The sequence below is a fragment of the Echinops telfairi genome, unplaced genomic scaffold (assembly GCF_000313985.2).
Source record: "Echinops telfairi isolate 266 unplaced genomic scaffold, ASM31398v2 ScPeMD7_7420;HRSCAF=8458, whole genome shotgun sequence".
NCBI classification, from domain to species: domain Eukaryota; kingdom Metazoa; phylum Chordata; class Mammalia; order Afrosoricida; family Tenrecidae; genus Echinops; species Echinops telfairi.
In genome coordinates, this window is record NW_022111320.1 from 45,744,091 (window position 1) to 45,761,454 (window position 17,364).

At 49.1% G+C, this 17,364-nt stretch overlaps 1 protein-coding gene across 2 annotated transcripts in view; it reads left to right on the plus strand.

Moving 5' to 3' along the window:
* NEK11 (NIMA related kinase 11) overlaps nucleotides 1–17,364 on the plus strand; it is a 295,896-nt gene that overhangs the window by 224,671 nt on the left and 53,861 nt on the right. For both annotated transcript variants that reach the window (XM_030887665.2, XM_045297456.1), the window contains one exon: nucleotides 15,941–16,037. In XM_030887665.2, coding sequence (XP_030743525.1) covers nucleotides 15,941–16,037 — 97 coding nt within the window. The remainder of the gene's footprint in view (nucleotides 1–15,940; nucleotides 16,038–17,364) is intronic.

The following is a 17,364-nucleotide window of genomic DNA, read 5'->3' on the forward strand; positions in this document are numbered from 1 at the left end:
CTCCTCCCCGAGACCCCTCTGCAAGGGGATCTCCAGTGGCCTACTAATGGGCTTTGGATCTCCACTCCGCACTCCCCCCATCATTCACTATGCAACCACGAGGTGTCGAAGGGATCAGGTGTAAGGCATCATCAGAACGAAACTCGGCTCTTGGCTCTGCTGTGCACTTCGTAAATGGGCACGCGCAGGTCACTTTATATGCAGAGCGCGCCCAAACTGAAGAGACCTTGGGTTCTGGCTGATGAGCCTGGAAGCCCCCACCTGGTAACAAGCCGCCAGGCTGCCTGTGTGGGCTGTAGTAAATGTGGCTTCCCGTAGGGTGTTTCTCTATTTCATTCTCTTACTTATGTTTTTATTTCATTCTCTTTTATGGCTGCATGGGCCCAGTATGCCGTATACATTCCACAAGTCCATCATCCGCCTCTAGTGGGAAATGCACTTTATTTGCAGTTGTTGGCTACCACCAGCCGGATTATAATATTCATCCTGAACCTTCATCCTCATCAGTCAACCTCCCCCTCTGTTTTTACTCTCTCACTCTGTGTTGTAGTCTTTCAGGGGAAGGTAGAAGAGTTTGTGAATTTTGTATTATTATTAAAAGATCACGTTATTGGGGGCTCTTACAACTCTTATAACAATCCATACATCAATTGTATCAAGCATATTTATACAAATGTTGCCAGCATTCTTTTCTAGGCATTTGCTTTCCATGGAGTCCTTTGTATCAGCTCCTCTTTTTTCACTCCCCCCCCCAGCCACCATCGTGACCCCTTGATAAATTATAAATTATTATTTTTATAGCTTACACCGAATAGGTTCTACCAAATTGTTTTCCAATGCACCATAAGCATTCATATTTCTACATGTGATGAAATCCCAAACAGGATCCGAAGACCACCACACATAATCTCCTGAGGAGGATATGTAATCGCCCTTGATTTTGCTAAAATGAGTCAAAGAGCTACCTCCTTATTTCTTCATTTGCACGTCTCCCTCTTCCTATACGCGTCTTATCAGCCTTGGCTCTTTGGAAAGCTGCCTGCGTGCATCTTCCCCCCATTCATAAGATGACTTTCCCTAATATGACTTTGTATGTGTTCATTCTTTAAAAGCATATTAACCCCACCTCACCCCCAATTTGGAGCACAAGAGTTGCATTTTTCCAACTTACTTTTTCTCTCTAATTTGTTTCTTGCTTAGGGAAATTTAAAATATTTTTTATACAGGCAAACATCTATGACTTCATCTTTTATAGATTTAGGCTTCTGTTTGGGCTCATTTTTTGAAAGTTTCATTTTTCTTCTAGGATTTTTATTGTCCGTTTTTCACACAGAGTTTAAATCCCAATAAAACTCATTCAGTTTCATAGAAATGTTCCTTTTTGTCCTCTCACAATTCCTAGATATCATTTTTGTCTGATTCTCTAATTTGATTTCTCATCTAGTGTCTGGCTCCCCCACCGATATCCAAGGGCTTTAATTACACTGCCTTCCCGGTACATTTTAATCGTTGATAAGGCAAACTCCTTCCCGTTTTCCCATTGCTTCAGATGTGTCTCATCTTAAACATTCATTTTTCCAGATGAATTTCAAGACATTTCATTGGCTTCTGAGAGACATCTCCTTTCCCTTAAACTCTAAAAACTTCATCAAGGAGCCCTCCCTCGCAGGGACCCCACTTCCACACAACCATCGTTTCAAGCCAGCCCCAGGCAAGTGCCAAGGTGGTCTGCACGCACTTTGTTTTCTGGTCCTGGCCGTCTCTAAAGGCTTAGTGCCTCTAGTGATTATTATAACAGATGACCCAGAAACACATTCGCTGGAAGAACACTAATCATGCCTGACCTCTCCTGGGTTCTGTGGGTAAGGAACTCGGGAGTGGGTGGCTGGGTGGCTCTGGGCCTCTCATGAGGTTGTGGTCAGAGGGCAGCCAGACCGTAGTCATCCAAGGACTTGCCTAAGGGATGCCTTTCCAAGGTGACTCACTCAGAGCCACGTATCCATACTACCTGGCAAGTCCTCAAAGGGCTTCGGGATGCTCCCCGGGCATGGCTCTGCTTTCTGCCCCCGCTCATGAATCCGGAGAGCAAGGGACCAGCTGTGGGGCTTTTTTATGGCTGACTCCAAGAAGTCTCACAGTCACATTTGTAGTACTCTGTAGCCCGGATTCAAAGGCCCCAAAAGCAGAAGGCAAGGGTCATTGGAGGAGCCTTGGTGGTGTAGCGATTACTCTTTGGGCTATGATCCGTAAGGTCGGGAGTTTGAAACTACCAGCCGCTCCTGAGAAAAAAGGCAGGGCTTTTGACCCCCATCAACACTTACTGGCTCAGAAACTCGAAAAGAGGGCTGTTCTTCCCTGTCTTACAAGGTCACTATGAGTCCATGGCAGTGAGTTTGGTTTGCTTTTAAAGGGTCACTCGTGGCCTCTTGAGGGTTGACTACCATGGTACGTAGCTCACTGATAGTGTCTTTGAGGGATCTGGTCTAATCTTGTCAAGGTGGGTGGTTGTAGCCCTCAGTATCCTTAGCAACGAGCCTTAGAAACCAGCTCTCACTTAGACAGAAAAGGAATTGATGATAGATTGTAAGCTGGGCCAGGTGCTGAGGACCAGTACCCTAAGTCTGGCCATTGAGCAGAGAGACATTGCCTGATGCCTTATTGACCCACTAAATTTACCAACTGGGCATCATTGCTAGACAGCCTACCATTACCCTCCTGGGAACCTGACTGTGTTCCCCTCTCCTGCCCCCACGTGGTGTCTCCTCACTGCCAACAGCCGACAGAATGCAACTCATGGGCAGAAGCGAGGTCAAGTGCCTGCTCACTTACAACAAGGGACTGGGGGAAGGGAAGGTCTGGCTCTTGTCACTTCGTTAGTGGGAGCTGGATTGGGCCCCACCAAGGGGACGCGTCTCCTAACGAGGGACAGGATAGTGTGAGGCCCCAAATAAGCACAAACACCTGCTATCGTAACGGACTTGCTTCTTTCTTAGAAGGAAGGGGCCTGAAACGACCTAGAGCTAAGCCAGGGCGGAACGGTCCTTGCCATGTCTTCCGAAGAAGACAGAAACTCGGGCTGAGGGAAGGGTTCCGACTCCTGGCAGCCTGATGTCACAGAGCAGCATGGCTCCCCATGGAAACCGTCTCCGGGTAGAAATCTCCCCGGGGTTTTGATTGGGGCGCTTCTGGGTGGGTCCGCCAACCTTTCAGCTAATAGTCAAGGGCACATCGTTTGATCCACCCAGGAATTTTTCTTCTAGAAGTGTCTCCCATTTCGGCGAGGTTTTTTGTTTGTTTGTTTGTTTTTCACAGAAGCTAAGGGTAGACCAGTGGTTCTCAGCCTTCCTCATGCCCCAACCCTTTCATACAGGACCCCCCAACCATAAAATTATTTTTGTTGCTACTTCATCACTGTCATTTTGCTCCTGTGATGAATCTGGCGACCCCTATGAAAGGGTCATTCAACCTCCAAAGGGGTCGCAACCCACAGGTTGAGAACCGCTGGGGTAGCAGATGGCAAGTTTTAAACGTTCCATGTGACCCTTCTGCTGTGACTATAGAGGGCGCCTCACTATAGTGAGAACCTGACTGGTGTTCTCACCTGGGTGGAGGAGACTCTGGGCTGGTGGCCCAGCACCTGGAGTGCTGCTGGCAGGACATGGATCTGCCTCACCCAGCCCTGGGCTGAAACTCTGGAATTCCACGCGGACCAACAGGTGCACAGATCCCTTGCCACATGCGTCTCAGCCCCAGAAGCAGCTCAGCATTGTTCCAGGGCGCATCCAAGAACACGGAGCACAGAGAGCCAGAGACATGCCTGCGGGGGGGTGGGGGTGGGGGGGGTGGGAGGCTGCCAGCAGATGCTGCCTCGTGAACGAACAGATTAACCTCGCCATGTGAACTGCAGAGACAGCCTGTTCTGGAGAGAAAGGGGGAAAAAGAATATGGAGTTCTTCATTCGGGCAGTCATTAAATGCCAGACCAATTGCTTCCTGAGGCCACTTCTTGGCGAGGTAGTAAATCCTTGTCACCAACCAAGACAGGGTTTGCCCACCCATCTGCTAAGGCAGTTCATTTAAAAGAAGGATTCGGCCATTTATGCGAAAAGTTGGTGCTTGCAGTGAGGCCGGGAAATGCTGAATTATGAAATGCTCACGGAATACCTCGTGGTATAAAAACCTTGGAGCCCTGGTGACAACAAGAGCCTGGTGGCGTAGAGTGTTACCTGTTGGGCCGCTGCCCAACAAGGTTTGAAATCATCAGCCGCTCATGGTGGCTGGGTGGTGGGGTTCCAGTCTCAGAAACCCACAGAGGCAGTTCTCTGGCCTACGGGATGGAGAGGAGTCAGAATTGAATTGGTGGCAATGAGGTGTTTTTCTGGTCTTGTTTTGTTTTGAGGGCATGCAAAGGAATAGCAGATACAACTCATATCGTAAGGAAGTTTCCAGGTTACAGGGGTTGTCCACATCTCTCCACCCAATGACTCCATCTGAATGCAGGTCATGTGGCCTTGTCCCCGTGGTCCACAAACCACAGGAGCGCCTGATCCACCCAGAGATTCTGATCCAGGAGTTTTGGGTAGAGAAGCTGCCTTTCTAACAGGCCCCAGCCCCGCCCCAGGTGATGGTGCCACCGCCAGTCCTGCCGGGCTAGGAAACCCAGGAAGTGCTCACATGCAACGAAGGCTTTACAGAGAGAGGGCTGGTTGCTGACAAGTCAACATAAATCAGACCTTTTTAATGAAGGTGTCCCACATTCAGCTTTTAATATATTTGTGACCTCATGGAAGAGAACATTACGACCGAGAGATGGATTTCTTTCAACAGGGCTATCCTCTCCTGAAGGAATGTAAGTATTTCTGACTCCCTGTCCGTGTCTGGGAAGTGATCTGAAATCAGCAGAGTTGTGTGCCAAGGTCACTGCGCCGGAAGGCGTGGCCGTGTCGTGAAGGGTGGTGCTGGTGGTGGCTGTAGCACTAAGTCCATTCCCAGCAACCCTATGGGTCTGTAATTGTGACAAATTGGGATCCACATGCCCAGCAGGGGGACATGTCTTCCAGAGCAGAAGGCATTCTTTATAATGCCTTAAAATGTTGTATATTCACTGGCTTGAGAGTTGTAATAAAGACCATACACTTAGCCACGCCTCACTGAACCACAGGCCAGTCCCCAGGATTTTCTGACGGGTTTTGCCTGCCCTGGCATAGTGGCGGGTACACGGGCTACTAACAGCACGGCCAGCAGTCCAGAACTATCAGCTGCTTGATGGGAGAAAGGGGAGGCTTTCTGCTCCCATAAAGATTTAGTCTCGGAAGCCTACAGGGGCAGGGCAGCTCTCTCCTGCAGGGTCACTAGGAGTCAGAATAGACTCTGTAGCCGGGTTTGGGAGTTGGGGGATTTGGGAGGTTTGCCCTCACATTGGAACCACTGAACCGACCCTCATGACAATCACCTCCGCGTGTGCCAAGGGCTGCTTGTAGGTTGTTGAAAAAGGCTGCCAGCCTTTATTTGCACGAAAGCCAGGCCAATAGGAACCCTCCTCGACATGATCCAACACACCGACACATTCCATTGAAAGACCGAAGGACACTGGACTGCATCTCATCATTCATACCCTGGGGACTGCCTTTCCTTATCCCACATGTCACAGCTAGAGCAGGCCCACTGCGCCCTACCATCTTGTGCATCAGTGACGTGCGTCTGCTAACCTTGAACTGAGATGGCTACGGTTCTGTGTCAACCTGTGTGTTCCGTGGCAGTCTAAGTAGACAATGGGCTGGGCCAGAAATCTCAGTGTTTGGCAGCTACGCTCTGATGCGATTTGGCAGCTGCATCATGATGGAATCTTCCTCTAATTTGTGATCCGATCATCCTTCTTAGCTCAGCAAGTTGGCCTTTGGAAACTCACCAAATGAGAAGTAGATGTAATTCAGTGTCTCCCTGCGGGGGGTGGGGAGTGGGGTGAAGTGGGGCACTGGGATGACCCAGGAAAGCTCCAAAACCAGCCGCCTACAATTTAACCCCGATACAGGCCAGAGCAGTGGCTCCCAGCCTTCCTCATGCCTGGCCCTTTAATACAGTTCCTCATGTGGTGGTGACCCCGAACCATAAAATTACTTTCATTGCTACTTCAGCACTGTAATCTTGCTACTGTTATGAATCGTCATGTAAATGTCTGATAGGCAGGATGTGTTTTCATTGTTACAAATTGAACATCATTAAAGAATAGTGATTAATCACAAAAACAATATGCCATTATATATTGTGAAATATCTATTTCTAATGACAAATCAATGAAATTTTGTCTGGAAGCATGGTGCAGCATGGGTAACAGTCTTCACACCGGTATGTGGGCATATCTGCATGTGGGCGGACCTGCCTGGAGACGATAGAGGAGTAGTAGTGTCTCGGTTCCTAAACCATCAGAAATAGGTGTTGCTGATGGTCTTAGGCTACCCCTGTGAAAGGGTTGTTCTACCCTCAAAGGGGTCACGACCCACAGGTTGAGAACCGCTGGGCTGGAGTATGACCGTTTTTAATCGCCGTTGGGAGGGGACGGGCGCACACTGAGTACTTGTCCTGCAAAGGGCCTTTCAAGTTTGGGAATCTACGGTGTAGTCAATTTCTACACTCACGCTCCAGAAGAGCAAAATATCCATATTGGCTGTCTCTGGATGCTGCTCCCATGCTGTGCCCATGGATGGATGAGTTCTGTGATTTTTTTTTCCTAGTAGAAGGAGAAGGAAGTATTGATGCACCTGACTTGGGTCTTTTAGGCAGCTTTGAAGCCAGCCCAGCTTGCTGGTAAAGGGAAACGGTTTGTTCTTAAACTAAGAGGCTCTGTATTGGTTTCCCAGACTCACTAAACTACTAAATCACTGACTACTTCCTTCTCCTCCAGAGAATGAGCACAACTGGAATTGGTAGCTGGAGGCCTGGCTTCCATAAATCTCTTAATCTATACCCACATTTAATTTACTGTGGGTCATGCCAAAACAAAACACTCTCTCTCGACAAAAAGGTTGTTTTAAATCACTGTTTTTAAGTGATTTTTTAAGTGCTGTTCTTGGAGGCCTCTTCAAGTATATTTTAAAAGTCATGGAAATTTCCAAGCTCCCGAACTCCTGTTGTTTTCAATCTTCCATACACTTCAGCTGGATACTTGTAGTGTGAAATGACCATGTAGTTAAAATAGAAAGCGTGTTTCCCCTCTTCTGGTATTTCTCACTTCTCCTGTGAGTAGCAAGTGTACTTTTCCAAGCTGACTCACTTTCCCCCCCAAGTCGTCGGTGGGGGCAGTGGAGTGATATTTATTGATGAGAAGTGGCTTGTGCAAAGTTCTGTGGTGGGCACCATGGGAAGGTTGCGTGGCAGTGGCAGTGGCAGTAGATACCAGGCCTTTCTTTGCCAACAGCAAAGCACCTTTGCAGGTGTGCCCGCACTGACGCTTTACTCCCAACAGCCAGGCTCGATTCCAGCTCTAGCAAACTGTAACCCCTGCTGGTTTCTAAGACTGTAACTGGTTTGGGGAGTCGAAAGCCTCATGTTTCTGCAGCAGAGAGACGTGGTGGTTTCAAACTGCTGACCTCACAGTGAGCAACCCAATGCTTAACTGCTACGCCACCAGGGCTCTACTAGGGCCCTAGAAAGAAGATAGACCTATGTGTGTTTGCTTTTCTTTGTTTGTTTGCTTAGCTACGAGCGAGGAAACAGTCTCTGGAAATCTCACAGTATCTTAGCATAGATCACAGTCAGTTCTCAAACACAGATGTGCTAAGACAGAGAAGAGCCCTGCTTCGCAGGTTCTCGGGCAGTTTGGTTGCCTTTCTTATATCTGCTAACATCCCAGGAGAAGCCTAAGAAGAGACCCGGACAAAGGGTCTGGGTTCGTTAAGCTTCTGCGCAGCCGGAGCTGCAGTCCCGTTGCTCCCATTCCGTCCTTTCCGTCACCAGTCGTGGCGCCATCATCTGGCGGGATGGAGAAAAGAGGGCGCAGAGGTGGATGTAATGATTCTGTCTGATGACCTCCGGATTTGTCAAAATTCCCTAAAATTCAGCACCTTAACTTTCCTAGCTGGATGTGGTACTTTGGGGGTACGGGGTGGTCTCAGAAAGCAACACTCACTTGGAAAGCAGGGAACTAGAGTTCTGCTCCTGGCTCTGTTCCCTCACTTATGGCTCTGGGACCCTGGGAAAAGTCACCGAGCCCCTCGTGGCCTCAGTTTCCCCATCTGTAAAATGAGGTCATCGGGCTCTAAGAGGTCTCTGGTTGCCTCCAAGTTCATAATGGGGATGATTCTTCCCTGCCGAGGCCAGGGGTTGGCAAACTACAGTTCACAGGCCACATCTGACTCACTGCACGCTCCTAGCGTGTGCCTGCCTGCATGTGTGCATGAGTGCATGTGTGGGTGCAGGAGTGCGTGCATGCGTTCGTTAAACTCAAAAGCAAACTCACTGTCTTGGAGTCTGTCCTGACTCTTAGCAACCCCTGGGTTTTCCGATTCTGTAACTGTTTACAGGAGTAGAAAGCCCAGTCTTTCTCCCACGGAGCTGCTGGTGGTTTCGAACTGCCGACCATTGCATGCAGCCCAAAGCAGAACCACCTCGCCACCAGGGCTCCATGCTAAACACAGCTGTGCACCTGTTGCTCTCGTGCTGACATAGTAGAGGAGAGCAGAGCTGTGGTGAGACCACAGACCACCTCCTAACCCCCAGTGACTGCAAAGCCTGGAACATTCACTACCTGGCTTTTAATAGGGTTAAAAAAAGTTGATTCTCCCCCCCCTCCTATTGAGAAACATCTTCCCTCCAAGAGCGTCGAGGAGCAGGCTGTCGGCAGAATGGCACCTGTCAGTGCGTGCTGTTTGAAGGTTCCTTAAGGACAGGAGAGAAAGGGGAGGTTAAGGAGGAGTTGGGTGAGGTGCACTCTAGATGCCCTGCACACCAAGGGCAGTGACCTTGAGGATTCCTGAGTAAGCAACGTCCCAATTGCTTCAATGAGATCGCTCCTTCTCCAGAACGGTCCCCGCCCCCGCCCTTCCATGCTACAGTCTCTTTGCTCCCCACGTGGCAGGCTCTTTAGGTGGGCGGGCAAATGCAGGCTTTCTATTATGACCGAGGTCGTTGGTCCGGGAACGGAGATGAGTAACAACGGGGAATTGGGGAAGGAAGTGCCGGAAGAAACCAGAGAAGCGCCTCTGTTGGCGAAATGTCAGCATCATCAAGCCCCCGTGCCTTCCACAGGAACAGGAGCGCTGCTGGGGAGACACCAGGGAGGCGGGAGGGATCCTGACGGAGCATTAAGCTTCTGCACTCATAGGAAACAGTGCTTAATGCCTCTTCTTTCCATTTTGTTTTCATCTCACTGTCAAAACATCCCCATGGGGTAGTGTCAAGTGCTGTAATCCTCATCCTCCTATACTTCACAGGTGGGGAATGGAGAATCCCAAGATGATGTTGCCTGAAGTTATATAACGTGGGATCCATTCACTGTGGATCCCAGGCAGGTGCCTCTTAGCATGCTGGCCCCTCTGGTTGCCCTTTATCCTCGCGTGTGCAGGCAGTGTCTGATGACGTAAATGCTGGGGCCTGGAGGGCTGAGGGTCCAGCTCAGTCTGTGACAATTGAGAGGAAGTTCTGAATCTAATGAAACCACCCAAATTTAAATGGGGGAATGCCCGAGGACTGCATAGTGCTGAGAGCAGAACTAGGACGACTGTGGTTCCCCCAACTCTGGAGTCTAGCAATACCCTCATGACCCCCACTGGTACCCTCCACATGCTGTATGGTCTTAGGGTTCTCTGTTTCACTTCTCTGGGTTCCCATGCCCATTGCCATGACTACACAGCACTCGCAGACGAAACCCGTGAGTCAGGGGTTGATCAAGGAAGCCAACCAGGCGTCATGCCACTGAGAAGTGCTCAGGGTTTATCAGGACATGTTACAAAGTTCTGTCAGGTCTTCTAATAAATGCCACAGGGCATACATACCACTCAGCTACTAGACTCAATCCAAAGGCATTCAGTACAAGCTCCGTGGGTCAGTAAACCCAGCTCCCTGAATCAAGTGCCCAGGGGCACCCCTTCCAGTCAGCCTCAGCCCAAAGGGACTCAGCTTCACCTCCATGCATCAGCAGGTCCAAGTTCCTCAAATTAAGTGCCCAGAGGCACCCCACTCCACAAACCAGCCTCCTGTTCAAAAGCACTCAGCTTTGCTTGTTGCATAGTTTGGCAAGTTCCCCACTCTGTCCCATGCTCTGGCTCCTGGTTCTGCGGCTGCTCCTCTGGTGGTACAGCTGTCTTCTAGAGGTTCACTGCACAGGGATCTCAGGTCCAGAGGGTGCACTCCACTCCTGGCTCTTGCTGGTAATGAGATGCCCCCACTCCTGCTTCTCAGAGGGCTCATTTGATACACAGCAGATTGCCCCTCAAGGTAATCATGTTCGCAATTCCTCCCAGGTGAATCCTATCAGCATCTTTCTCTACTTTCTTACCAGATCCATGCAGGGAAAGGTCGTTTGGTGGGAGTGAGAGACTTTGGCTAGAAGAGTGCATTAAACACAAGTCTCTGTGCCTGCACAGCCAGTGCAGTGTCTTGTGTGTCCTCAGTGGGGTTTGTGGTGATTGTGTTGGTATCCTCCCTTTCCCAATTGACTACTAGCTCCTGTGGGTTAAAAACCATCGTTACTCTTTTATGACCTTTAATGTTAACTCCCACCTATTGATTATCTAAAATATGCCTTACCTTAGGTAATTGGGCAAAAACAAATAGAAAACCATATTCATCCCAAAGCCTGCAGAAGGAGATAGTCAAGAGTAGAGAAGAAACAAAGACTAGAAAAACAATAGTGAGAACACAGCCAAAAGTTGTTTTTTGTTGTTGTTGTTGTTTGGTTTTGAAATGTTTGACAGAATTGGCAAGCCTTTAGTTAAACCGATCAAGAAAATAAAAGACTCAAATTATTAAAGTCTGGAATCAGAGAGGTGACATTACAACTGAGCTTGAAAATAAATACTCAAGAAGAAATAGAAAATGTGAGTCAATCTAAAACAATCATATTAACCTTTTTAATTCTCACAAAGAAAAGTGCAGGCCCTGATGGCTTTATCAGAGATTTCTACCAGCCCATGAAAGAAGAATTCTTACAAATCCTTAACCAACTCAGAAAACAGGAGGGGACATTTCCAGGCTCATTCTATATTGCCAGTGTTACCCTGATGGGAAAAAGTAGACAAAGACGTCACACAAGAAAACTACAGGGGTGAAAACACAATCCATTGTGGGTACAGATGCAAAATGCTCCACAGAATCGTAGCTGAGGAATTCCATCAACATATAAAAAGGATTTGATGTGGGTAAGTCAGCAAGCATTGCCACCAAGCTTTCCACTCCTACGCGAATGCTTTATCCCAAAGAAAACATATCTAAGCATGTCTCTGAGGTCAGTGTGTGCCTGCAGAGACGTTCTCTGGATAACAAGCTAGTCTTCATTTCATTAGAGTGCCTTAAAAAGTGGTCCACTCAAACCAGCAGGCTAGTTATCGGCCAGTCAGAGAAGGCAGCCCAGAAGGGTATGGTCACTGTATCTGGGGATTCCTCAAGGATCATCTGCATGGATTTTCTCCAAGGACACTGCATGATCATGGAGACTTACTATACAGATGTTGTAGGAAACCTAAAAATTCCACTGGTCAGAAAAAAGGCCAGGAAAGTTGTATCTAGGATTCTGCACACCCCTTTTCTCCCCACACCCCCCCCAAAATTAAACTGTTCCTACCCATTGTTCCAGGGTAGCTAGCAGGGCGGTCCTATGAGAACTTCATTGGAAAATCTTACCTCATCTGCCCTACAGCCCAGGCTTACCCCATTCAGACTTCTCTTTGTTCCCCCAAACTCAAAGAACGTTGAAACCAGACATGATTTGAGTTCCTTGCGGATGACAAAACCACCATTTGGACGTGGGGAGTGTCAGCGGAATGGAATCGCTGTCTACAGAGGTGTATCGCTGTAAGACAGGTGCTATGTGGAGGAGCAATCGCTTCACCTGGTGCTACTTTTCGTCATTTTGTGGTAACACTCTTTGACTTACCCTCATATACCACAACCAACGAGGATTTACCTGCAGGATGCCAGCGTGGTTCAATAGATGAAAATCAAATGGTGAAATACACCATATTGATAGATAGAAAGAAAACACACACGTCGTTTTTTAATTAGCTGTGGAAGAAGCAGTTGACAAAATTCAACAGTCTTCTTTTTTTTAATCCAATAGTCTTTGGTGATTCAAAACCACTCAACTCACCAGAAATGGAAACTTCCTCAACCTGATAAAGACCCATGCAGTTCCCGAAGATCAGGGACAAGACAGGAAGGTCTCTTACCACTTCCATTGCACAGTGCACTGAAGCTTCCAGCCGGGCTAGTTAGGTAAGACAAAGAGCTAGAAAAGGAAGAAGGAAGACTACTTCTAATCTCCAATTTGCAGATGAAAAGTCTGCATTAAGGGCCTTGAAGATAGACAATCCCAAGGAATAGGAGCCCTGGTGGTGTAGTGGTTTCACGTTGGTCAGCAGTTCGAGACCCAACAACAGCTCGGCAGGAGAAAAACTGGGCTTTCTACTCCTGTAGACAGGTTCCGTCTGGGTCATGATGAGTCAGCATGGACTCGATGGCAGTGAGTTTGGGTTTTACTTGGTTTGGAAGGAATACACACACAGAGAAAATTATTACAACTAATAAACCATTTTGGCCAAGCTTCAGGATTCAAAATCAGTGTATAAAAGTCATAGCACTGCATGACCACAGCAAAGGCAGGCCTTGGGAGGTGCACGAGAGTAAAAGGCAGCGACAGTAAATACGCTCACACAAGCCTGTGGTAAAAGTGACATCAAACAATGAGTCGATACACAGGTAGGCATGCAAACTGAACATATGTGGGAAGGTGGATGAGAATTTATTTTTTTCAGAATCTATTTCCACGTTTTTCAGAATCTATTTCTACATATGTTTTTTATAGGTGTTACAAATATGTCAAAGGATTTAGTAGAACATACAGGGAGGCAAGATTTGAAAAACTTAGCCCTAACCCAACAGCTTGAGAAAATGAGTCACTGGATTTGGGGGTTAGGATCACCATCTTGGGGAATGTCTAGGCCAATTGGCATATCTTCGACATCCTACTTTGTTCTGTAGAACGGGGGCTTTGAAGCTTGCCTTTTAAGACACAATGATTGGTCTCTCCTGGCGCTAAGCAAAGAAAATCATAGACTCAAGGAAACAGTTATGTAGTTCAAAGGACTAACGAGCCATGGGATTCCTAGCTTCCACCACCCCCCCACCACCCCGCCGGGACTATAAGAAATAGATGGGGCCTGGCTACCACCGCCTGGTTTCCTGTGACTTAAAGCATTAAACGATCCATGGTGGACGGTGGGCCAGAGAGGAACAGAGCTCTGAAGAAGGAATTGCTCGGAACTGGAGCTTGCCGGCCCTATTGCTTCAGCCGCTTCTTGCCCTGGTCTCTGCCCTGGGGTCCCAGGTTTAGCCTCGTCTCCGCAGCAGAGAGCCAGCCTTCCAGAAAGGACGAGCGGCTGTAGCTTTCCTTTGTGGAAATCGGTTTGACCTTTATTTGCATCAGCCTCCAAGATTTGCCAGCTCTCCCTGGAAGAGGGGGAGACCCTCGCCATCTTTTCCTCCTCAGGAGAACCGAGGGTCCACTGGCATGGCGCCACTATTGTCGCTGCTTCACCAACCTGATGTCATTGGTCTCAGCGAGTTGTACAAGTGTCAGTGCAGAAACGGCAACTGTTGTCTATTCTGACAACACTCAAAGAAGATGGAAGGAGAGGCGGGGTGGCGGGGTCGTGGTGGGGGTGTGGCCAACATGAATGTGAAATGAAGCCAGCTGCCCTCCCCCACCTTGCCCAGCACACCTTCTTGGGGGAAGACCTGCTGTCCTAGCCAGAGCGGGGGTGGGGGGTTGGGGGGTGGTGTCGGGAAGGTGGTCACTAACAGGCAGCTACTGTCCGGTGGTAGTGAGGGCTCAGGTGGCTTCCAAGGGAGTGAAGTGGGTGACGTGCAGGAGCAAGGGAAATGAGGTAACTAGCCACAAATGCTTGTATTTTGAACCTGGGTTACTAGTCCAGGAAGGCCGGGCTGTTTCTTTAATTAATCAGACTGTGCCCTTTGAAGAGGTCAGACCTGCTGATTCAGTCCTCCTGACTCTCAGAGCTCGAATCCGAAGGCAGCTGAGGCTGTGCTGGAGTTAGGAGGAGGCTATGTCTCCCAGGGATAACGGTGAGACCAAGAGGATCCAAGTCAGACGCAGGCACCCAACGACTGCTAGAACTTGTATCTCATTTTGAAATATAAAGAAAAAGCTACAACAAAAATATGAAACACTGCCATCTCATAGATGACCCTATAGGACAGGGTAGATCTGCCACAGTGGGTTTCCAAGACTTAACTGTGTACTGGAGTAGAAAGCCTCATCCTCCTGCAGAGTAGCTGTGGTTTTGAACTACTGACCTTTAAGTTGTTAGCCTAAGTCGTAGCCACTACACCACCAGGACTCAAGGGAAAAGTATCCCAATATGTAAGCTCTGCTGGGGAAAAAGCAGGGACATACACCGTGACTCCCTTCTCTGTATTGGAGTGCGGGTGGCGCTTTAGGCAGTACTGAACTACTAACCACAAGGCCAGCGTTCAAACCCACCAGCGGCCTCTCAGGAGAAAGATGAGGCTGTCCCGGTAAAGCTCTACGGGCTTAGAAACCCCGCACCGAGAGGGTGGCTAATCGTCGATATGGACTTGATGGCAGCGGTTCTCTGTCATCACTGTCACTGGGTGCCACGCGGCAGATTCCAACCCCACCTGTGTCAGAGTAGGCCTGCGCTCCACGGGGCTTCCAATGGCTGCTCTTTGGCGAACGCGTTACCAGGCCTCTGTCTGGTCAAGCCTCCAACCTTCCATGATGTTAATCCTCTGCACCAGCAGCTACATAGGTACGATTTATAAAGAACTGTCAGGAGTGCCGCTTGGGATGATTTTGACGGGGTGTGCAGTGCAGTGGGGTGTGTGTAGCTGGTGTGTGCAAATGCCCGGTGGTGGGGGGCGGGCAGGGTGAGGGTGAGGGTGAGGGGCTCTGCCCCCAGCTGTGAGCAGCAGGTAGGTGGGAGCAGAGGTAACCTGGAGCCCGCGTGTAAAGCCATCTCTTTGGAACACCTGCGACCTCCCTAATGGACCAGCTGCAGCCTCTCAATAGGAAGTAATGACTGTTTCTCTCTCCTCGGTTTCAACATGCTTTATGGGGTCTCCAGGGTGCGTGCGTGAAAACTGCAGCTCATAGCACCACAGCTTCATTAGCAACTCGTTACCTTCTGAACCCCACTTTGGCCTTCTGTTCCAGTCTGCTGGTGTTTCCGGCAGCAGGTGACCCCAGGTCACCACTCGGCTTCCCATCACATAAGCAGAACAATATGCAGGTGTGGGATTAAGGGCGGTGGTGGGGGGAAGCAGACTTATTAGGAAAAGGTCTTCCGTCATCGAAATCCACACCCTCACCTGCTGAAAGAGAACATGTCCTTCCTGGGAGGAGCATTTCCCTGAGTTTCTGAGTATATATTAAAACAGCAACAACAACAACCCTCCAACCCCAACGATTAAAATAAGAGCTTCTGTCTAAACAATGCTTCCTCGAAGAGGTTGTCCTGGAATTCTTGGTCGTCTTAAAAGTGTAAGTCATCTCGTCGTTTGGATTCAATCTCCTTAAGGTGCACGGGGTCGTGGAATTCATCTCTAATTCATGGGGCGTTCATTAGCTACCCTGCTGCGAACGGGGGTTTGTTTCTGTCTTCCCGTTGCCCTTGAACGTCACCCCCACCCCACCCCCCAGTTGCAGGAATGCCGGTGCAGTCAGTGAGGGCTGTGCCTTGATTTTTCAGGCTCAAAGACCGTCCCCAGCACCGTTCCAGACACGTCGCAAGGACTAAGCATCTTCAACAGCACGATGGCTGGGACCAAGGTGAAACGCATGAGGGAGTAAGTAGCACGATGAGTGCCCCTCCACTTGGAGGGGCCGCCTCCGAGCATATGGGTGCGCCGTGGGCAGTCGGGTCACGCGGTCGTCCGTCACACTCAGACAACAAAAGAAAAGCTGGCCACACTTTCCTACGCGCCATGCGGGTGGGGCGGGCCAAAGGTCTGCACCTGCATCTGTGCTGCCTCTTTCAGACATCAGGACAAGGGGAAGGCAGCCGGCTTCCTGGTCGAGTTCACCTTTCCCCACATGGCCCCCAGACTTCTGGATCAAAGGGGCTTAGCAGACGCTCTCTGTAAAAAGATACCAGTGGTGGCGGTGGCGGCATTTCCAACTCAGAGCAGAGTAGAACTGCTCCAAAGGGGTTCCGAGGCGGTGAGTGACACTCGGGAAGGAGATCATCAGGCCTTTCTTCTGAGGCACGTCAGGGATGGGTTTGAACCACCATCTTCCTGGTTAGTAGTAAAGTGCTTAACCATTTGTGCCATCCAGAGCCTCCCCTGTAAAAGGCGAAGGAAAAAAACCTCCCTGCCATCTGGTGAATTCTGTCTCCTAGCAATCCTATAGGACAGGGTAGAACTGCCCTGCTGGCTGCAGGTTTCTGCAACTGTATCTCTTTACGGGGGTAGAAAGCCCAGCCTTTCTCCCTGGGATGCCTGGCGGTTTCCACCTGTTGCTCTTGTGGTTACCAGCCCAACTTCTAAGCCACCAGGCCACCAGGGCTCCCCGGGAAAGGGATTCATCTTGCAGATCTCTAGTGAACCGTGCAATTTCTGTTACATTACTCAGCTCTGCTACTGTAACACAAAAGAAACCGCAGACCATTTTTGACAGTGAAGTTTGAATTTCATAAAATGTTCAGGTCTTACAAAATGTTATTCTCCTTTTGCTTCCCTCCAACCGCCTGCCCCCCCCAAGTCATTTAAAAATATAAAAGCAGTTCTTAGCTTTTCGGGATGTGTCAGGTTTGGCCTGTGGCTGTACAGTTCGCCGCCCCTGCCACAGATGTCACTCAAAAACCTGGCTCCTGTGTTATACTGGTGCTCGCTGATTGGTTAGGAAGTTGGGTAAAAATAATTTTTCAGTTGATTTGCGTTTATGTTGTCTCTGCAAGGCCGTGTGCCAACATCCAGGCTAATGGTTGAAAGCAAAAGATAGGGGTGGGGGTGGGGTGGGGGAGAATGCTGAAAATTATTTCCGAACCTAAAGCGGGTGATGTGTTTAGATGTTTATTGTTTTCAAGGCCTGCTCTTAAAGAGTGAATGGCAGTTACCATGGCAACAAGTGATTCCCTGGAGCCAAAAGTGGGAGCATGTGTGGGGACTTCAG